Consider the following 22,981-nt stretch of genomic DNA (forward strand, 5'->3'; position numbering starts at 1 on the left):
GTAAACATACAAGAAAATCCTTCTTCAGGGCTTCTGAACCAACAGAAAGGTTCCCAGACCCCTGCAACAACAGCACTGTCCTTCACCAGTGGACAGTATTCACTCTGTCTGCAGGACAGTCTCCAGACCCCTGCAACAACAGCACTGTCCTTCACCAGTGGACAGTATTCACTCTCTGTCTGCAGGACAGTCTCAGGGCTTCTTAACCAAAAGCCAGGTTTCAGGACTTCTTCAACAACAGGACTGTCTTTCACCAGTGGACAAATCTGGCAAAACAACATCAAAACAGACAGACAAAGTACCAGCAAAACAGCTATGTCTCCTCAGTCCTTGGCAGCTCAGGGGGCAGGTCTCAAAAGTCCAGGGCAATTCAAAGTGGCCCTCAGCAATCCTTCTCAGTCTCTCTCTCTGCCTCCACGAGGTGCTGCTTCCAAAAAGTCCTTCTGCCTCTCTCTTGTCTCTCCAAATCTACGTCACCAGCTCCTCCCAGTTCAGGACTTTCTTTTCACATCAACAAGTCCATCCCACAGGTGGGATTAACAAGCTCTGGGTTTTAACACAATAAATTTGAAAACCAAGCCAATACAGGGGAATCTTTAATTGCCATTACTATCACAATGTCTTACTGTAAATTAAGTAATCTGATATGTTATTTGCTAATAGGTGCCTGCGAGTGATAAAACCATTTTAGAAGTTGTTGGTTTAGAGCCCAATGAAAAATACATATTTGCAGTTGCTGCTTATTCCTCTGATGGAGAACTCATTGGGGAGGCAATTGGAGAGACATCTAAGCCAATTCTGGTTTACATGCCACTTTCTACTGTTACTACTCGTTTATATCTGACTGAGGTAGGACAAATTTTAAACTGTGAACCTCTCTCTCTCTCTCTCTCTCTCTCACTCTCATCCCCTACCCCCCATTCCAGTTTTTCTTAATATTTTGGTTTCTGATTAGAAAATAAACAGCAGATAACCAAAATAGTCAATAGTTACTAAATATTTATTGAACATCTGCTATGTACCAGACACTCTGCTAAGCACTGGGGAAAAAATATGGGGGAAAAGATAGTCCATGCCCTCAAGGAACTTATAATTTAATGGGGGAAGATAATACATAAAAGGAAACTGAAAAGGGGCATAGGGAAAAAGGTACCTGTTGTGGGATCAGGATAGAGAAATTAGAAAAGTCCCAGAGTAGTGTAGCCAGATGAGAAATGAGATGTTTGAACATTATGCTCTCTCCTTAAATGGAGGGTCGTACTTCATGGCCCCATCCTCCAATCAGAGACACAGAGTGTAGTGATAGCTTTGAGTACTAAGGCTGAGGAGATCTTATAGGATGAAATTATTCCAACGATAAGTTTCCTGGAGTGTGATGGAGAAGACAGTCAGTGAAATCTCAAGAGTAGTGCAACCAGGTGAGAAATGAGTAGATATCTGACTGCAAAACTAAGAATCTACTAAGAATTTGCCGTGATACAAATAGAAAATGAATAAAGATTAAACCCATTCAAATAATTTAGGGTTCCCTCTTTTTGTAGGGAATAAAATTAGGGACTACATCCATGATTTCATCGGTAGAAGGTACTTCCACAAGAGGACAAATCCTTTTATGAATGCCCCCTCTGCAACTTATGAATCTTAGCTGTCAAAGGTAGTGAGAGATTCAGTGACTTGCCTGAGGTCACATGATCGATCAGTATGAGTAGAGGTGGAACTCTTCTTTGTATGAATGATCCAAATCATCTCTTTTCTTTTCTTTTTTTTTTTTTGCTTTTTGGAGCACAATTAACCTTAACACACTTAACCCTAAGTGACTTGCCCAAGGTCACATGGCTAGTTTTGTGTTAAGTGTCTGAGGCTGGATTTGAACTCAGGTCCTCCTGACTCCAGGGCCAGTGCTCTATTCACTGTGCCACCTAGCTGCCCCTTGTCTCTTTTCTAAATCTCTTTTTTCTTTGTGTTTTAGATAGGCAAATTCCAAAAGCTTTTGGTTTAGAACAAGACATAAAAGCATGTAAATTCCTCTTTTTTCCCCTACACATGAATTTTCTCTAAAGGCCAACTCTGAAGCCTCATTGTGACACAGACAATTACGGTTTCTTGATAGCTTTGTGAGCTTGTCAGATCCTACTAAGTTGGAAAGTAGATATCCCCAGAGACATATTTGTCAAAGAGATGGCCACAGGAAAATGACTTTTGGAATATAGGAATTCACAATTGTGATCTCTGGCAATGGAAAAACTAGCCATCCCAATGAAATCAAAACTCTTCTGCCATATTGAAACATTTAGATTAAAAATAAATCTTGTTTTAGACTTCTGATTACTTGGTTTGAATCAGATGATTTCTGTCTCAAGCAATATCTTGTCTTTTGTAGCTTGTGCCAAGGCTGCTCATACTTTTTAATAGCATTCATAGAGTATTAAAGAAAATAGTCTGATTTTGCAGTTTTCTTCTTTTGAAAAATCAAATTAGCCAATAGTTTATTTTATTTTTCATAAAACTGGTTTTTAGTTTTATTCAGTGGATTTTTAACATTTAGTTTTATTGATCTCCCCTTTGATTTTCAGGATTTCTATTTTTGTGTTTAAATGGAGCTTTTTTTTTTTTTTTTTGCTTTTTGGAGAGGGGAGTGCAGGGTGATTGTGGTTAAGTGACTTGCCCAAGGTCACCTGGCTAGTAAGTGTTAAGTGTGTGAGGTCAAATTTGAACTCAGGTCCTCCTGACTCCGTTTTGTAGTCAATTTTCTAGCTTTATTGATGATGTAAATTGAAGCCAAGAGAGAACACAGGACTTACTTGAGGGCTATACAGACTTTCAACCCAGGTCTTCAGACTCCAGAGCTCACTATATCACACCCTTCCTTTTTAGCTTAAAACTATTTTGGATGTTATTTTCTGAGTATTACATCTTTATTGCTCTCTCCTACTTTCATCCCCTTCCCCCACATGTCTTCTAGGTATATGTACACTGATGATATCACTAATATAGGTCTGATCTCAAAGGAGAAAAAGGAGGTTTGTGATTCTACTAGCCCAAGATTTATTTGGATTTTAGTCCATTAATTGTGCTGGTTTGGAATATTGTTCTTATTTCTTCACATTTCCAGCTTACTCTCTTCTAAAAAAAATTTCCATCAAAGTTGATTAGCTCATAAATCAAAATTATGAGGTATTTGATGCCAAATATCTGTCTTTAAAATGCAGAGATAGCTTCCCAGGGATTCTTTCAACACCAGCTGTGATTGTTTGGTAACCCAGTCATTTTCTTTGGCTATCACCTCTGGAATCTTTACACAGGCCTCTCTTTGGTGGAAGAAAATTATTTGGTAGGGAAGACAATTTTTTTTTTGTTTTTGTTTTTTGGTCAGTCACAATTTTCCTATAGGCAGTGACTTGTCTCCTATAGTCCAAGGTCTGCCAGGAAGTAAAGTGATGATGTTAGATGTTATTAGCACAGCACTGGGCTTGCAGTTGGAGATTATTTTTCTGCTTTGCATTGACAAATTGAGAACGTTATAATTTGATAGGTGTCTAGGTTCACTTTTTTTTTTTACTACTCTTCAGTATATTTCCCACAGAAACCAAACTGAAGTCTTTTAAATTTAGCAATAGAAGGATCCTTTAGAAGTTGCTACCTTTCTTATAATTTCTGTTTCTTGGGATTGATCATTTCTCTGATACTTGTTTGAAGGTAACATTAGTGTTTTAGTTTCAATTTTCAATCACTCAGAGGGATCTGTAATCTTAGTGATTTGAACATTCCTTCCAGTGGCACACATCACAATCTATTCATGACTGCCTAACCTTTGTCCATGCCTTCCCCAAAGTTCATCTTAAAAAATTAAAAATTAAAAAAAGGATCACCTTTTTTTTTTTTCAAAGTAATCGGGGTTAAGTAACTTGCTCAAGGTTACACGGCCAGTTATTTCTGGAGGATCACCTTTTTAAGGTGATCCACTGTAGAATATTGTGAAAGCTTGGCTGTTCCCCACTAACACTTTCATTGAGGATGCCCTTGGTTCATATGGAGATGACTCTCATTAAGATTTTCTTTATGGAGAAGGAAAGTAGGTATTTAGGTCAGTAGTTCCTGATACATTTTCAGCTGTATTTTGGGGAGGGGGGTGTGACATTAATTAGTGTCTGATCTGAGTTTTTCCAGGCTTTTTGATTCTTCCTCTTCTTCAGCTACTTGGTGAATTGATCACTCAAAAACCTGACAATTATATTGCTACCAGCATGATCTTCTCTGAGTACACTTGAAAAAGTCCAGTTGCTTTCCCCATATTTTTTTCTCTAATGCTATTTTTACGTCTGGGACCATGATGTTAGATTAGAGTTCAGGTGTGGTGGCACTAAAGATTTTTATAGATCTTTTCCATTTTTCTTGTGCTTTGTCCCCCATTTTTGTCCTTGAGGGTCCTTGGGATGACTTTTCTTATTTGGATCCCTTGCTAAGTTTTTAGAAGCTGCTTCTCTCTGCTTCTTTAAGCAATGATCATCATAATCATTCTTCATCTTTGTATGATTCTACCATCAAGTTTACATTCTAAACCAGTGTTGGCTTTAGCTACCATCTTGCTTCTTTTGGCAAGTAAATTATGTGTTTTATGACTAAGGTTATTTTAAGGCTTCTTTGTTCTCCTTTTCATGGAAGTTGATGGACATTGGATAACCCTTTCCATAAAATTTCTGTTGTCCATTGCCCTTTTTTTTCATTTTAATAAGTTAAAAATAAACTCATTGGCATCAAGTCCATAGTAGTATTAGAGTTCATATTTTACAATTTCTTTTTTTTTTTTAAAGCAATTGGGGTTAAGTAACTTGCTCAAGGTTACACGGCCAGTTATTTCTGGGTGTGGTGCTGAGTATCTGAGCCCGGATTTGATCCAGGTCATCCTGACACTGGAGCCGGTGCTCTTACTCGCTGAGCCACCTGGCCGCCCCATATTTTACAATTCCTTAATGATTGATATGACCTTTTAGAGTTGATTTCATACTTTTTTTCTCAATATTAGCTGACGGCTTTTATGAGAGTCAGGTGATTCTTCATTATACTTTCTATAAAGTACTTCTGTGTTTGTCTTAAGAGTAACTAGTGCTATCTTGGAAATTGTTATAAGGAGCTTTTTTTTTTTTTTTGCTTTTTGGAGGGCAGTTGGAGTTAAGTAACTTGCCCAAGGCTACATGGCTAGTTTTTCTTTTGTGTGTGTGTGGGTGTTAAGTGTCTGAGGCCGGAACCTAACTCGGGTCCTCCTGACTCCGGCGCCGGCGCTTTACTCACTGTGCCACCTAGCTGCCCCAATAAGGAGCTTTTTATAAACTGTACAGTTGCTCTGCATTTCCTTTTATTATCCCTTTTTCTATCTCTATTTTTTGGTTTTATTCTTGAGATCAAGGGCAAAATTTTATGTTCTTCCATTATAAACACAATTCTATGAAGGCTGAATGATATGGTGTAAAAAGTAGGAGATTGAAAATGTAGCCTTGGCTCTACATAGTAAGGTCTTAGATAAATAGTAAAATCAGACACAATCAGTAGTGTGGTGTTAGAAGGAGCATTGGCTCTATAATTAGAAGACATGGGTTCTTCAAAATCCACCTCTGGTGTTTGCTACCTCTGTGACCTTGGTCACGTTATATAACCTATTTAGGCCTCAGTTTCCTTACAAGTAAAATAATTGGGTTGGATTGAATGATTTCTGACGCCTTCTAGATCTGCGTTATATAAAATGATGTAGCGTCAGTTTATCTTTGAAATGAAGGTAATTCCATATCTTGTACTTTAGTGTTAGCAAAGCATTTGCCAAAGTCCATCAAGGTATAATGCTTTTCTTATGGATAAAATAGAGGGCTAAAATCAAGGCAAATGAATGTTTACCATGAGGTGGATTCAGAGCTGATTGATTGGCAGGAGGAAAATAAGAGTTCAGTGTTACTTTGTAAGAAACTCTTAAAGGCATGAAGAATGCCTGAGCTCTGCCTTTCATCTTGGGCTCTTTCAAAGCCCTAGTGCTTATCAAATTTGCAGATGACACAAAGCTAGAAGAGATGTAACTAACATATTGGATGACAGAGTCAGGATCCAGAAAGAATTTGATAGACTCAAAGACTGTGTGCTGAATCTGTTAAGACAATATTTCATAGGGATAGAGGTTGCCTTTGCTATGTATCATGATATCAGGAAGAGAGGAAGGATTGGGGAGTGGAGATAACAAGACAGATTCGCAGATGACGCAAAGCCAGGAGAGATATAGCTACCATGTGGGGTGTCCGTGGAAATTATTTCCTCTTAAAAAGAATTCATACTCAAAAAGGTTTGGAACCAATGGGTCATAACCAGTTGACTGCCAGAAGCCAGGCTGTTGACCATGGTGCTGACATTTGGAAAATAAGGTGTTTTGAGACCTAGGAACCCTAGAAAAGTGAATTGCCTCAGATTCACATTGATGGTTCTGTTGGGCTACACCTCTCTAGGCCACTTGGCAGCCAAGTGCTGGCTATATGAACCAGCTAACCAGCTATGGAATGCTGGTTCATATGATAACCTCCTCTGCATGTAGTGAAGTTGTTGAAGAGCTTTTGAAGCTCTAGTAGCTTTGACGGAAGAAAACAAGTCATTATAGTGTTTGGCTCTAGGAGGAACCCTGGCTTCATAGCCCTTCACGTGCTGGTTTGTGATTTATGTGGGTCTGGTCCTTGGCTGACTTAGGACAGACATTCTATGTATTCTGCATATACTTAAGGGCACGATCTTCTTCTAGCTTTCAGGTGTGCTCTTTAAAACTAGCAGGGTTTGGGTTTTGGTCCTGCTTAAGCCACAGGAGGTTCCATTGACTGCAAAGGGAAATGGATTAAAGTTGAGAAATTCTTGAGAAGTTGAGAAAAGTTGAGAAATTCCAGCTGCTTATCTGGAATATATTGTCTGGGGCCTTACCCAAGTAGTAGTGGAATTAGAATGTCGTGGGGAGGTGGATATAGGGGATATAACGATTACTCCAAGTGCTAAACATAAGACATATCATTTTCCTTCTTAACTTTTCTATTTCATTATTTTCTCTTTTCAGCTCTTTTCCCTTTGTTGTATGAAAGCCCCTAAAGTGTCTGTCAGAGCCGAGGAAGAATGAAGTATATTTCATACTTTTGGTTTGGGAAATATGATTGTTTTTCTTGGAACAGATTGTTCATTATAACAATATTTATAATATATGCCATGTACTGCAGAGATAGATGGAAATGAAATTAATTTGGCTCAGATGTGATCTTTGTTTTGCTTAGGAGGATTTGAAATATCTTTTCAGAGATTTTAAATTTCCATGTAATTTAGGAATGAAAGAGGTTCTAAAATGTGTTAGTCTCTCTTGCCAGTTGACATAGTTACCATGGTGTGTGGTGTTCTAAGGAAGAGCAGCAAACTAAAAAAACCTCCATTTTAAATTAGAAATTGATAGTACTGACACAGAAGTTATGTTTCATTATCCATGCCCATGAAGTAAATGAAAATATTGCATTTCAAAAACATACCTTGTCTTGTAGGTTGCCTATCAAGTCGGTAAATATTCATTGGCCAAGAAAGCCTTCGCACCAGTTTGGGATTATTTTGTCTATACTCCTTCTCCAGCAAACCAATCCATTATTTCTTTAAACAGTATGTTAACTATTACACCACACAGGTAATTGGAAAAATACTTTTTAAAATATAGATTTAGCTTTTGCAGATGTTGTTCTTTGGGATGAGACTGCTCAGTCTCATTTTAACATTAGAGATATTTCTTAATAAGTATATTTGACATGTAATAATTGTTACATATGGCAAACAGTTATATCAATATTAAATAATATCTATATTAACAGTTATAAGCTATATTATATATGCATTTCAAGGACACACTTGTTTTGTTAGAAACTTTGTTATAAGAATGAGAAATGATGCATGAAGCACAGAGAAGCATTAGAAAGTCAATATCATTAAAAATTAATGAGAATAATACCTAATGTGGCAGAAAATGCAAAATATGGGTCTGGAAACCTTGAAGGACATAGAGGGGGATGGGCAAGGCTGTTTTGGGGTTAGGTGGACTTGTGTTAAGGTGACAGAGAAATATTTGCTTTCTCTATTCCTCTCCTTCCTCCCCAACTCTTCCCCACCTTTAAGTAGCTCTAAAGAATAGGTCTCCAGGCCCTGTAATCAGGACCAGTAGGGTATATTTGCTTCTCACCCTATTGGCTACCATGTATCTTCAAGGATGGTCCAGGAGAAGGTGAAGTATGATTTCTAGAATGCTGATGCTTTTTGTGCCTTTAAATAGGTGCATATACCATCTCAGTCCACAATTATATATAAAAGACTTAAATTTCGAAGGATTTTTGAGGTAGCTTCTGGCCTCTCATTCTCCTAATTGAATTGCAAATTGTAAACTAATAAGAGTAACTAATGGCTTTTGATAGGCAGTGTGGTGAAGCAGGTCGTCAGGAAGACCTGAGTTCAAGTGCTGGTTCAGACACATCCTGGGAGACCCTGGCTGGGCAAGTGACTTCACCACTCAGGGTTCCTGCAGAGTAGGTACTGATCCATGGGCCAGTCTGTATGACTGGCAGTACTATCTAACATTTATATAGTGCTTTATAGTTTATAAAGCCTTTAAATTAATTACCTCATTTGGACCTCATAAAAACCCTGTGAGAGAGGTGACATTGTTCTCTCCATTCCATGGATGAGGAAACTGAGGCTGACTTGCTCATGGTCACATAGCTAGTAAATAGCTAGTGTAGGATTAGAACTCAGGTCTTCCTGATTCCAAGTCTAGCATTCCATCTGGTATGTCACCTCCTTAGTAAGAGGCTCTCATCAGAGACCATATACTCCTCATTAGAATTTCCTATACAAGGGAAATCACAGTTCCACTTTTTTAAAAAAATTGATGATGGGTTCTTACCTGTTTTGCAGTAGGTAAGAAATAAAGAGAGGAGTAAATGAGGTGCCCAAGGTTGGGGAGGAATCAAGATTACTTCCAATTAGAATACAGAAAGGGAGGTGGTCTTGCGGAGGAAACCAACTTCACAAGCTGCCCAATTTTTGCCTAGGATAGATCTGATTGACCTTCAACAAGGCAGGGACAGATAGAAATTCAGTGAAAGAATGTGTGAATGAACATATGAGAAATTTCATGAAAATGGTACCAAGTGCTATCAGGATTTAGGATAGGGAGAGATCATAGGTGGTTGAGATATCAGAGAAAGCTCCCCAAAAGTTATAGCACTGGAGATGGACCTTGGAATATAGGTAGGATTTTGGGTAGAAATTGGGGGAAGGGGTCAAGAACATTCAAATCAGAGGGAATACATTGAGAAAATTGGTGCTGGATGGGGCCATCTGGCATAAAGGTGATTTGGGTTGTAAGAAAGAGTCTGGCTACATACTGTTGTTTACATGTTGGCTCCCCCTATAGACTGTGGGCTTCTTGAGGTCGGGGACCATATTTTTGTCTTTCTTTGTATATTTAGCACTTAGCACGATGCCTAGAATAAAAGTAAATACTTAATAAATGCTTTTTGACTATTGACTGACTGATTAGCTGGAACATAGAGTATTTTTAGGGAAGTGGTAGGGAATGTCACTGAATTTACAGAACCTCAGAAATAACGAAGAGAGAAAGACTAGAGATGATTAGTAGAATATGGTCCTAGGAGATGTGGGGGGGATAAGATCAAGTATAATGGTAGGAGTTAACTTTGGAAGGGAAATGGGTCATTTTTCTTCAGAGATGGGACAAATAAAAGGATGGTGGCGTGAGGATGAAGCTTTTTTGAGGGGGAGAAGAGGAAATTGTAGCAAATTCAGATCCTGTCTGTATTTTCAGTACATTATCTGATAAAAATAACAAAGAAGGCTTTGGATAAAAATAACAAAGAAGCCTTTGGGAGAGCAGGAACTGACAAACAGGAGAAAAAGTCAATAAAATTAATGAAAGTGTTGCTGGGAAGTAGTGAGGCCTACACTGAGTTTAAATGGTATGACTTTGTAGTGGTCCCAGACTTGTTGTGACATATGCCAACATGGTGGGCAGTTTGGAAATGGGAACAGAGAAAATGGATAAGTTGGGGTTTGGGAAAGAGAGAAGGGCAATGGGACAAAGACTTCTAGGGCCACCGTGTACCATAGCCATACATCTGGGTAGAAGACAAGTGAAGCGTTACTGGGTAAGATGAGAGAGAAGAGAGAGAGAGAGGGCTGTCAAGAAAGTAGAGATCATCTTAGGAAGAAGTAGCAGGGCCAGTGGGAGTGATGGAGAGGGAAAGTAGAAGGAGCCAAAGAACAGAGAAAAGAATTTGCAGCTCAAATTTTTACTGGTGGAATGAGATCTCAGGTGCTACCATGTGGGTGAGTTATGAAATGGGTTGGAACTGAAAGTCACGCCAGTGGAGGTCATAGCTCTTTGAGCCTGTTGTGGTAGAAGGCTCAACACGTAGGTTGGAATCATGAGGATGTTATTAGGAGATGAGGTGGAAGACAGGTGACTTAGGTGCTGAAGTCTTTGAGGAAGTTGGGGAAGGATTACTTAGTATATTAGTGGCTGAGATCAGAATGCTAAAAGGAAGTGGGTAGTACAAAGATGGCAAGATTTAGGAAGATGAGAGGTGAATGCGTGAAAAACATATATCTGGAAGCAGCAAAAGGTATTTCTGTCTATCCTCTTGTCCTAATGCTTCAGGAAAGAAGAATAGGAAAAAATAACAGATTTTGAGCAATTCATCCCCAAACTGGACAGCTTATATGAAAAGTTCTCCGCCTGTAGGCTTCCCCCTGCAAATTCTGCAAAAGATTTTGCATGTCTCTGGAGAGTGTCACTGAAGGATGTAGTGTTAAAAGCCAAGTTTTTAGGAGGCAGAAGAAGTATTGAAGGATGTGGAAGTATTTGTTCACAGGAGAGAGAAAATTCTGTAAATAGCACATCCAAGTTGGCTGTTGTGTTTGTCACCCAGTAGAGGTGCCTTAAATACAACATTGGCCTCTCGTAGTGTATACCCAATGAATATTTGTCGAAATCTGGTTCTTGAGCATCACTAACCCAGTATGTACATTGAACCAGGCTGTGTTTTACCATGTAGTCACCCTCTCCTTGGTTTTCTATTTTGTAGGTTACACACAGATACCTTGTCAGAGTCTTCCTCAGTCCTTTTATACTATTTCATGAGATGTGTTTTTGTAACGAGTAGCATTAATATTGTGGAACAAAAGCTCTTCTGTGATGCCATTAGGGGAAATGAGGTTTTCGCCTGTCAACAAGTAAGTACATTCAAATGATAAGCAAAATGCCCCTAATGTGAAATGACCTTTATTTTCTTTTCTTTATGGCCTGTAGTTCCACCATTTAATGCAACAATGACCAACCATAGCCCCTTCTGGGACAGAAAGCTTTTAATCTATGAATCCCCAAGGTTGGACAGGGACAAGGCTGCTCTGCCATGTTTACTGGACATGCAGGTCTCACAGGCTCAGGTGCCAGCAAATAAGAAAATCAGTTTCCCAGAAGAGATGGGAGAAGGCATTCTCCCCTCTTTTCCACTCCTTTGGAGAGATGAGAGTCCAGTGGTTTGGAACACTGCATGTAATGTCAGATTTGTTGACTATAATCAAGATAGATTATGAAGAGCCAAGAAGCTGCTAGAATTAATGGAAAATTCTGAAAATGGAGGAAAGAAGGATCTATTTTGCTGACTTTTTTCCTCCTCTTCAATTTTTCTTTGTTTTAAAAATAGCCTTTCTGTTATAACCCTTTTGTTATAAGGAATAACTTTCCTCTTTTGGGAGGGAAGGAAGAGGAGAAAGGAGACATTAGGAAAAATCAAGGCAGTTTAAAGATAAAAATACAAATTAAAGCCTATTAAAAGAAAAAAGAAAATTGGCTTACTAGTGCTTCTTAACAATCAAATAATTTTTTTTGAAGTTTAAAATTTTAGTTGATCATGACCCTTAAATCCCTTTCTCTCTCTATTTTATTTACCCATCTATGATAATGGTGAAATTTTGCTATTTGTTTTTTTCCTGGCCTTAAACATAATCCAGTAGTCCCTGTTGAATTGCATTTTGTTTCTTCTTTTAAGCAGCTAGGTGGTGCAGTACATAGGGCTCTGGGTCTGGATTCAGGAAGACCTGAGATCAAATCCAGAACTGTGTCACCTTGCTGTCCTTGCCTGTTCCCAAATTTAATTTTTCTTCTGAACAACAGTTAAGGAGCCACCGGACTCTCTTCTTTTCCTTGGAGATGAGTGACTGAGGAAGCAGATATTGTAGCTGAGTAATAATGTCTTTTTCATCCCCACTTTTTAAACAGGCTGTCAGACTAGCGGAATGTCAGAGAATGCTAGTGGCAATTGAACTTAGTACGTACTTAAATGATTCGGCTTTTTCCCTACAAGCTGTCGTTCAGTGCTATGGTCTCCTGGCTCCTCTAATCTTTCATGATATCGTTCTGGTACCAGCGATTCAGGTAAAAGCAGCTGATGATGGAGGAGGTCTTTTTGTGGGGGGGAGATAAAGGTACTGTCTCATTTGTAGGATGAAAGTTAGTCAGGACCAGGAAGGAGCCTAGTGATAGTGTGTGGGATAGAGTGAAGGATGGGGAGAATGGAAGTGGGGAAAAAAGGCAGGAAGTGACTTGTCCTTGACCATGTAGCAAATTAGCACATAGGACCATGTGTACATTATTAGGGTGTTCTGAACTCTTCCCATGTGGTTTTCCCATACTTCAAATTTCAATTTAATAACAAGTAGCTCTTTGCCATGTAGTGTCACTTTTTTCCATGGAAAGAAGGCATACTTATGTGTTCAGGCTGGATCCAGAGAGATTGGTTTTTATTATGAACTGCTACGAGGGTCTGGGTTAATCAGGGTTTGAGCCAAAGTAAACTATGTCTTGGTGTCCTTGAATGCACTTTGCTTTCCCTTGTGAATTGGCACTTCACCAGTCTGGCAAATAGGGAGTGCTGGTACAGGGGTCTGAGGAAGGTCTCAACCAATTTAATATTCATGATGGCATCCTGAGAGTAGAAGTAACTATGATTCAGACAATGCCCCCTCTCCTTCTTGGATGATCATATTATCATAAAACCTTAAGGGTTGGAGGGGATTGTAGAGGTTGTCTGTTCTAGCCAATACCTGAGCAAGCATGTCTTCTACAAATAGTCCTTCAGCTCTGTTTTGTGTTTTCAGTGATAGGAAACTGTAATAAAAGAAAAAGAAAGAAAGGAAGGAAGGAAGGAACTGGGAGTCGTTCTGGGCAAAGAAATCCACCATTATTTAAGAAAACAAAGTTAATGGTTTGCACTCTACCCAGTATGCTCTGAGATCCCAAACTGTAGAAATCATGAACACTTATAGCATTCTTGATTCTTGTTTGGTGAAAAACAGAGAAAAGAAAAGGCTGTCGTCAGGCAAATTTGTTCTCTTTGAACTCAAGCAAGCTCTTGCCAAAAAGGAGGTCCTTTTTTTTTTTTTTTGCAAGAACTCATAGTAAACAACTGCATTTTAATACACAGATGATAATGGTCACACTATTATAATGATTATAGTTACCCTGCTACACTCCTCATAGTTTGGTTGCACACAGGTTTTTTCTACCTGGTGTCTTTACTATAAATCACGTAGTTATTTCTTATCCTAATACTTACAGCTAATAAATGATCACAGGACAAGACATTCAAGGCATTGATTATTGATTTTTTCCCCATTTCAGAAATCACTTTTTCTGTCCATTCTTCTTTTGGATCCCTCTGATGGTTAGGAAGATTTTCTTTATGTTGAACCAGAAATCTGATTTTCTGAAGCTTCTACTTGGCACCCCTTACTTTAGCCTTCTGGAATCATAGAAAACAAGTTTAGTACACAAGGAAACTAATTATATCAAAGTACAGACCATATAATAATAAGTACCTCTATCCAAAAAAGTTGTCTGGGTCCACTGTGGTAGCCCAGTGAGAGTAGCAGGCATATTCTACCATACTGGTAGAGCCAGTGGTTGGCAGTGTCTGTCCATGGCAGGCCTTCAAAGGTTCTGCTGCGGTGTCTCTTTTAATCATGTAAAACAAAGTCTGCTGGCAAGAATAGGATGGCCCAGCCCGGATGTCACGAGTGTCCTTGATACAAAGTAAAGCCTGAATTGAAGTTGTAACTCTGGCTATGCTGTCCATCTCATCAGAGGGGCCTGCTGGTGAGCCTCTCAGAGAGCATAATTGTCTGATTGCCATCACGACTCTTGTAGCCCCATGTTCCCTCATAGCCACTGGTTCTTGATAATAAAATGTGAGTCCTTGGGTCACAAGATGCAAAGCAAAAAGGATGGAAGGAAAACAGAACTACTGTTTGATTTTCCTGTTATAATACTGAACTGATTTAATTTCAAAAACCTATGATTCTCAATGTACAACATCAGTGTAACATTTCCCATTTTCTGGTTTTACAATTCACCTTTATTGAGTAGGACTTTTGTTTACAGATGATCTTTATATTACAAAAAACAAAAACAAACCATGCTTTTGTTTTTCAGATCCTGATTAAGTGTTTGGTAGTTTTGCAAGAAATCTCAAATATTAACTTTTCCAAGAGACAGACAGCAAATTTTGAGAGCATCCAGCATATGATCGCATGTTCTGTTTATTACACGACAAAGGTACTCACCTGGTGATGGGACCCAGGGTCCAAGAATTGAGAACACATCGAAAGTATGAGAGATCTCTTCTAGAAGGTGCAGTCAGAGCCTGTGATGTTCTTCAAAGTGTAAAAAATGACATTTCCTCTTACGAAATCAGACAGTCTGATTAAAATGCTTCTGACCTTATGGTCCAAGTGACCTACTTCTAGATAGAATATTAAAGAGAAAAAATGCACAGGAAAAAACAAAGACTCTTTGGACAAAGATGCCACTGATCTTATGATACTTTTCCTAGTGAAACTTTCATGTTTTAAAAATGATAACTGCATGTCAATACCAGCAGCACCACACATGAGCATGCAGATTGATTTTTTTTGAGCTTATAATTTTGAGAATATATGCTTATATCCCCTATGATCATAAACTACTTGTTTGTTCTCAATGTACATGGATGTGGGTGGAGAAGCTGATGAGGGGATGCTGAGTTTGAGCATTGAGACACTGGGCACTAGGCTGGGGCAGGGCAGAGGGAGAGGGTCCGTTTGCAAGCCTGACTTTGATACTGACCTGGCTTCTCCTGAGGCCCAGAATTGGGCCTAGTATGCAGTTTGGGTTAAGACAGAGCAAGTAGATATACCTGAGCTTTAGTTGGACCTGTTTCCATTTGTGTTCTGACACCATTTAAAGACTCTAAATCTAGAATCCACACATTTTCAGAATTTATTTATTTATTTTTAGTTTCCAACATTCATTTCCACAAGATTTTGAGTTCCAAATTTTCTCCCCATCTCTTCCCAAACCCCACCCCAGGATGGCAAGCATACTGATTACTCCTTTCCCCAGTCTGCCCTCTCATATATTCCCCCTTCCTTTACCCACTTCCCCCTTAGTTTCTTGTAGGGAAAGATGGATATCTGTACCCTGTTGCCTGTATATCTTATTTCCCAGTTGCATGTAATAACAACTTTTTAACATTTGTTTTTAAAACTTTGAGTTCCAGATTCTCTCCCTTCTTCCCTCCTCACCCACCCCCACTGGGAAGACAAGCAATCCAACATAGGCTACACATGTGCAGCCATGCAAAACATTTCCATAATAGTTATGTTGTAGAATCCGCACATTTTAAAAAACATATTCTGATAATTATATTTCAGTTTCCTCTGTGGTCCTCTTGTCTTTTATGCATATAACAGCAATAGTAATAGTAGCCAATATTTATGTAACAGATACTGTGTAGATACTCTGCTAAGAATGAGACTGATGATGGTGATAATAATAGTTAGCATTTAGTACTATGATAAATATTTTACAATTATTATTTCATTTGATCCTCACAACAACCCTGCTAGGCAGATTCTGTTATTATATCTCCATTTTACGGATGAAGAAACAGAAGCAAATGGAGTTTAACCGACTTGCCCAGGGTCACACAGCTAGGAAGCATCTGAGGCTGGATTTGAACTCAGGAAGATGAGCCTCCTGACCGTATGTTTGCCCACCTAACTATCCCATTTAACCACATTATTCTGAGAAGGCGTCCATAGGCTTCTTGAGGTCGCTGAAGGGGTCCAGGACACCAAAAAGCAGAAGAGCCCTTGTATCCATTAGATAAAAGTCCTAGACTCTAGAGATAGTTCTCCTCCTGTGGGAGAAGCAAGAGGCAGAAGAGGGGAGGGAAGAAGGAGACAGTGAGGAGGACATGGGCTGGGAAATTTGTTGCAAACAATCAGTTTGACAGGAAATGGTGCTTTTTCATGATAGTGGTATTTAGGTGTTTTCCCCAAGAACCAGGTAGATCTCTTTGGTTTTAATATTGTGGTAGCATAGAATAGTGAAATACTGAGTTTAAAAGCTTGGATTATCCTTCCTTCTCTCCTTCCTCCATTGTTTTTGTCCAGATTTGGGATCTCAGTGACACAGTGAGCTCCCAGTGAGGAAACTCCCTCTTAACAGTAGAGTCTGAGACCTTTTCTGCTCTTTATAGCTTTAGAAATTGCCAGGATACCTCAGAAACTGTGGAGGCAGTATAAAAAGTTCCAGCCTTTTCTCAAAGTCAAGGTGATTCCTTGTCCCAGATGAGCTTTCAAATATATAACAAAGCAGGCATTTCTAGAAGGTTTTTTTGTTTGTTTGTTTTTTGCTTTTTGGAGGGCAATTGGGGTTAAGTGACTTGCCCAAGGTCACACGATTACTTTTTGTGTTAAGTGTCTGAGGCCAGATCCAAACCTAGGTTCTCCTGACTCCAGGGCCGGTTCTCTATTCACTAAAAGTTGTCTTTTCTAAGTGGCAATGGATTTTGGAAAAGTTGCTAGAATTCCAGATAAAGTGGCAATCCTATGACCCACCATCTTTAATTTTTGGCACTTTTCATGTTCTGGAAATGCTTGGCCTAAAAGTCTCTTTATTCATTTCTCTTCTTTAGCTGCAGAAAGGGAAGTATGGAATAGTTGATAGAGGTCTAGCCTTAGAGCCAAAAAGCCCTGGGTTCATTCTCTCCTCTGTGTGACCCTGCACCCCCAAGGAGTACTGTGGGACTAAAAGTTTTAGAGAGGGTATTGATTAGGACTTTCCTTATCCAGAAGTCCTTAATATTAACGAAATATCAGGTCAGGTCCTTCCTATGTTGGCAGATGTATGAAATATCATTGTGTGTGTATATAAAAATATAAATAAATACGTACATATGTAGACACATATATGTATACATACATATACATATACATACATATGCACACATACATGGATCCCCTTGATTCTGAAGAGGAAATCCCCTCAACATTTGCACACCAAGAACATACCACATATCATAAAAATCAGGCCCCAGACATGTTGACAAGCAACAACTGAGGGATAGAAATCATCTAATCTCTATCTTTTAGCGTGAAACATGATTTTCTAACTTAGAAGAGAGTTGTTTGCCTCATGAGATTATGCCTCTACTTTCCTGAAACTGGACTTAATGACAGCGACTCAGCGATTCAATGACTGATCCGTTTCATAAGGAGCTCATGATTGGCAGTCTGGGCCCACCTGCCCCTGAACACATCCTTCCTTCATAGCTTGACATGGAATAGAAGGAAGAGAATTTGTACTCTGGCTGGATCCTCTTAGGTTTACATGCCATCAACAGTTTTCCCAGTGGTACAGGAAGCTCCTTGTCTTCTGTCCGTGGTGTTCACATCAGGGCCTCAGGAATAAGCTCAGAGACGTCTTTGTTGGTCGCTGCCTAGCACAATTTATAGGCAGTCATCCCTTTTCAGTCTGGAAAGGAGTCTGGTTCAGGGATTTGGGGGAAGGCTTTATAGCAGGGCAAGTGTATATCTCTTTCTGTGTGACAGAGCATTGCATTTCCACTGAAATGCAGAGGAGAATTAGGCCATCCCCTTTCACACTGCCTTCTCAATCTTTACTAACCTCCTGTCCCCAAAACTTTATGAGATGAGTGGGCAGTTGGATGGCAGCACATTGGTAGCACTGGCCTCTGCGTCAAGAAGACCTTAATTTGAATGCTACACCAGATACTCCTCAGTTTTGTGACCCCGGTTATTGTTTGTTGTTCATTCGTTTCAGTTGTGTCCAACTCTGTGAACCCATTTGGGGTTTTTTGGCAAAGATACTGGAATGGTTTGCCATTTCCTTCTCTGGCTCATTTTCCAGATGAGGAAACTGAGTCAGGGTTAAATGATTTGCCCAGGGTCACACAGCTAGTGTCTGAGGTCAGATTTGTATTTGGAGAGAAGTGTCTTCATGACTTGAGGCCCTGCATTCTATGACCTTGCATGTCCCTCAAACTCTTTCTGATTCAATTTCCTCACCTGTAAAATGGGGATAATAATTCCTCCTACTTTACAGGGTTGTTGTAGGATCAAATGAGATAAAGAATGGAAGTGAGTGCTTTGCATACCTTAGTATACTATATAAATAAGATCCATATAAGTGTTGGTAGTAGAGAAGTAGTGAGTCCCAGAATGATATGGCCTGCTCAAGGACATAAAAAAACATTTGATGAGATTCTATTCCATAAAGTCATGCAGATTAATTTTCATTGATTGTTGACAAATGTAATCAGGAGCTGAATTCTTTTTTTTTCTTTTTTTGGAGGGGGGGAGGTAGGGCAATTGGGGTTAAGTGACTTGCCCAAGGTCACACGACTAGTAAGTGTTGCGTGTCTGAGGCCACATTTGAACTCAGGTCCTCCTGACTCCAGGGGTGGTGCTCTATTCACTGCGTCCAGGAGCTGAATTCTTTAAGAATTAAGTCTTGTGTTTGTCAATAAACTTGATCCTTTTAGAAGTATCATCACCAAGAGAGTGGCTAAGTGGTGCAGCGAACAGGGCACTGATCCTGGAGTCAGGAGTGTCCTGAGTTCAAATCTGGCCTCAGACACTTAACATTTACTAGCAGTATGACCTTGGGCATGTCAGGTAACCCTAACTGCTCTGCTTTGCCTCCTCCAAAAAGCAAAAAAAAAAAAAGCCAAAATCTCCTCCAAAAATAAAAGTATCATCGCCATATGCCAGTGGGCTCTTACACTTCCAAAATTTGTGTGTCTTCTAAAGTTTTGAAAAAAAGAAAATGATGCACATTCCTTGAAAAGATCCAGATGTGTCATCCTTCAAAGGTAATTAATAGATCTTTCTTTTCAGGTGCTGCGTTCGTGGAAGGAATTTGATCTTGCAGTGATAATTATAAATGTTGGGAAAAAGTTGCTGGATACTTCACAAGGGTTATTTTCAAATGTTGGTAAAACTTCCTTTAGTGATGATGAACAAGAAGAAGTGATGGAGGAGGTGATTGTTTTATTTTTCATTTTCCCTTCATATATTTACTTTCTTGGATATTTATAAGGGACATATGATAGTTGGAGGGATGCTGTAATAGTTTCAACAGTAAGAACTTATGTATAGGATATGGACAGGACTACTTTTCATCTTAAAATTGGATGCTGATCTGTAGTTTGGGTTCAAATGTATATGTGTTTACATATATACACACACATGTGTATATGTGTATACATTTATATTGTATATACCTAATTGTGTACACACATGCATGTGTGTATATATTCATCTATACATATACTCATGTCTGCATGTATGTGTGTATGTACACCATATAATCATTGCAAATTTCATGCCAAATTTTTTTTTGCAGAAAAGTGGGGGTGCAACTATTATGGGAAGCTTTTAAAAAATTGTGCTGATATTACATGCTGTTCAGCAAACACAATCCCTTTCAGCTTCGAGCCCACTGAATAGTTTTACATTTACCCATAATCAGAAAGAAATGCCCTGCACGTTAATGTATCTCTAGCAGACAAACTGGGCAGTTTAGCTAGCATGGGAAGATGCAAGTCTTACCATATCAGGTGACTTACTCATGGTAGCTTCGCCTGCCCACCTGCTCCCATTGGGCTTATGACTGTTCATTGGGTTGAGTGACAATACTGTATATAATATATATTATATATAATATATATTATATAATATAATATATAATACAGTACTGCAGTGCTTTCAGAAAAATACTGACTGTGCATGAGCTGAGAATTCTAGGCTTGCTGCTCACAATGCACATAGGAAATAAATGTGTATCCATATGCTACTGGTGAATACATTGCTGCTCTATTTGCCTTTTAAGTGGTATGATTAACAGAATTCTACCATATGAAGATTATGCAGTGGAAGGCTATAAATCAGTTTTTGGACTGGGAAAAAAACCAGGGTGAAATGATTGTGTGGTGAAATATGGTATGTGTACATATATAGGACCTTAGAGAAACCCTTTTTCAAGTGAGGAAACTGAGACCCAGGAACATGAATTGACCTGCCCCCAAATCCTGGGTGGTAAGTGACAGAGACAGACTTTAATTTGAGGTCTCCAATCCTGTCATCTCCCTGGACCTCAGTTTCCTCCCCTGTAAAAGAAAGGTGTTGGAGCAGATGGCCTCCAAGGTCCCTTCCAGGTATTGATCTAAGCACCAGTTATCCTCTCTATCAGGGAGGGTGAAGAATGGTTTCCTTTATTGGGTGGGAGATTGAATGAGATTACCAGTACTATAGGTCCAAGACAATGAGTGAGAACAGCAAAAACAGACCTGTTGTCAGTTCTCTTAGGCATGGCCATTTTCACTCTGGATTTCTGAAACTCAATTTTGATGCTCAGTTATTTTATATTAGATGATTCCTCATTCTTGTAAGCTATTTCCTTAAGTAGAGGGTTTGGGTTAAGAAAAAAGCTGTAATGGAGAAACAAAGACATGCAGTGATCTTATTAAATCTGCTTGTTGTCTGTGTTCTTTCTGTACGAAATATACAAGGGAGCTGGCCAAAGTTGATCTCATGATTGAGAAGTTGGCTTCTTAGTTTAGAATCAGTCATCAAAAGCACACAATAATTGTTGGGACAATTTAGTCCATTAATTGATTGGTCCATTTTTTGGTAAAGGGTGTGTGAAGTAACCAGTATCTATATTTAAGTTTTTAAAATTTTATTTTTCTGTGTCAACACCTTTCACAGATAATTGCATAAAAATAAACTATTTTGAAAAGACAGGAAAACTTAATGTTTTCTTTACTTTTTAGGTTTTCAAGAAGGTGTTTGTGAACATGACAGGAATTTTTTTTTTTTAAAAGCAACTCTTCATTTCTCAATTTACATAAACCAGTATTCTTTGGGAATGTTTCCTTTAGTCATATTGTCATTTAAAGGAGAAAATGAAAATTAGCAATGTGAGCTCTCATGCTCATGTCCTCAAATAGAAATCACTTATTAATGGCATGCAATCAAACCTAAAAATTCTCTCTTGGGGCAGCTGAATAGAGCATCAGCCCTGGAGTCAGGAAGATCCAAGTTCAAATGTGACCTCAGACACTTGATGCATTTACTAGCTGTGTGACCTTGGACAAGTCACTTAGCCCCAATTGCCTTGCCTTCCTTGTCAAAAAAATAAAAATTCCCCATCTAGTTCTGTTAGGTTTAGGAAAAAATCATGTAAAAATTTAAACTTTTAAATAATCAGCCTTATAAGTTAGTATTATTATTATCAGTCATTTTGAAAAGTATTTTATTGCAAGGACACCACCACATTTTTGTTTAAGGTGAAGGGTTCCCCTGTTGCTAAAAGCTGGAGAACCACAGAGGTAAGCTATGTGTATCACAGCTTCCTAAGTCTTAGTTTCATTTGCTAAATACAAAAACCAGATTTTGAAGATAATTATCCATTGGGGGGGGGTGGGTAGCTGTAGAGTGTGACCGATGTTTCTAAGTCTCTGTGATGGTATGCTCCTAGGGCTTCCCTATCAAGAAAACGAAGAAGTCCAAGGGACAGGTTGTCATGCTGGACAAAATCAGCGAACAGCTCAACCTCATGGAAACGCAGCTGCTCAAACTGACGAAGCAATGTAAGAGCTTTCTTACCTTCTCTGTGCTTCTGCTTCACTTTCTTTTCACACTCAGGGAACCTCTCCTCAGATCCATCAGTGAGGAGCAGATGGGGCAGTGGGACTATCCACAAGTGGTTTATTTCAACAAGAACTGTAGGGGAATGGGTTGAATTAGGTCACTGGATCGTTCTCATTTGATAATAGGCCAGGTCCCGGGCCCAGCACTGAACATTTTTGTTGCTCAGTTGTTTCATTTCTGTCTGACTCTTTGTGACTCCATTTGGGGTTTTCTTGGCAGAGATACTGGAGAGGTTTGCTGTTTCCTTCTCCAGCTCATTTTACAGGTGAACAAACTGAGGCTAAGTGACTTGCTCTGGGTCACACAGCTAGTAAGAGTCTGAGGCTGGATTTGAACATATGAAGATGAGTCCGCCTGATTCCACTTTGAGTACTCTATCTTCTTTGAGGGGGAGGAGAGTTTTGTTTTTTCCTGAACAGACCAGACTTGTGGACTTGCCAAACAGGACCCTAAGGCCCTAACAAGGTGTGAAGGAATGAAATGGAACCAACACTGAGGATGAGGATTTTTCTGAGCTATTTGTGTGGCACTGGAGCAGCCATTTGAAAATTTCGGTGAACTCACCTGGCCTTGGGAAGGCAATGAGCCTCTGGGCAGGGGCCTTTCCCCTTTGGATACCCTGTGTCGTAGGGATGTGACCAGGAGTGAACATGGCTTTCATCACTCCTTCTGGGCCTACTCAACTGCTCTGTCTTCTCCTATGCCTGACTAGCAGTGTGTGTCTCAGCGACCTGTTTCTCCCAGTTGTCTAATTTTGTCTTTTGTTCTTCCCACATTTGGTGACACGGTAGATAGAATAGACAGAGGACAAGACTTGGAGGCAGGAAGATTTGGGTTCAAGTTCTGTCTCTGTTATCTGCTG

At 39.3% G+C, this 22,981-nt stretch overlaps 1 protein-coding gene across 1 annotated transcript in view; it reads left to right on the forward strand.

Moving 5' to 3' along the window:
- CFAP54 (cilia and flagella associated protein 54) overlaps positions 1-22,981 on the forward strand; it is a 307,374-nt gene that overhangs the window by 92,337 nt on the left and 192,056 nt on the right. The window contains exons 22-28 of the mRNA XM_069095069.1: positions 664-849; positions 7,542-7,678; positions 11,145-11,292; positions 12,341-12,496; positions 14,552-14,674; positions 19,303-19,446; positions 21,947-22,058. Coding sequence (XP_068951170.1) covers positions 664-849; positions 7,542-7,678; positions 11,145-11,292; positions 12,341-12,496; positions 14,552-14,674; positions 19,303-19,446; positions 21,947-22,058 — 1,006 coding nt within the window. The remainder of the gene's footprint in view (positions 1-663; positions 850-7,541; positions 7,679-11,144; positions 11,293-12,340; positions 12,497-14,551; positions 14,675-19,302; positions 19,447-21,946; positions 22,059-22,981) is intronic.

Source organism: Petaurus breviceps, unplaced genomic scaffold (assembly GCF_028583685.1).
Source record: "Petaurus breviceps papuanus isolate PSGF00001 unplaced genomic scaffold, PetGlider_PUasm1.0 225, whole genome shotgun sequence".
Classification (NCBI taxonomy): domain Eukaryota; kingdom Metazoa; phylum Chordata; class Mammalia; order Diprotodontia; family Petauridae; genus Petaurus; species Petaurus breviceps.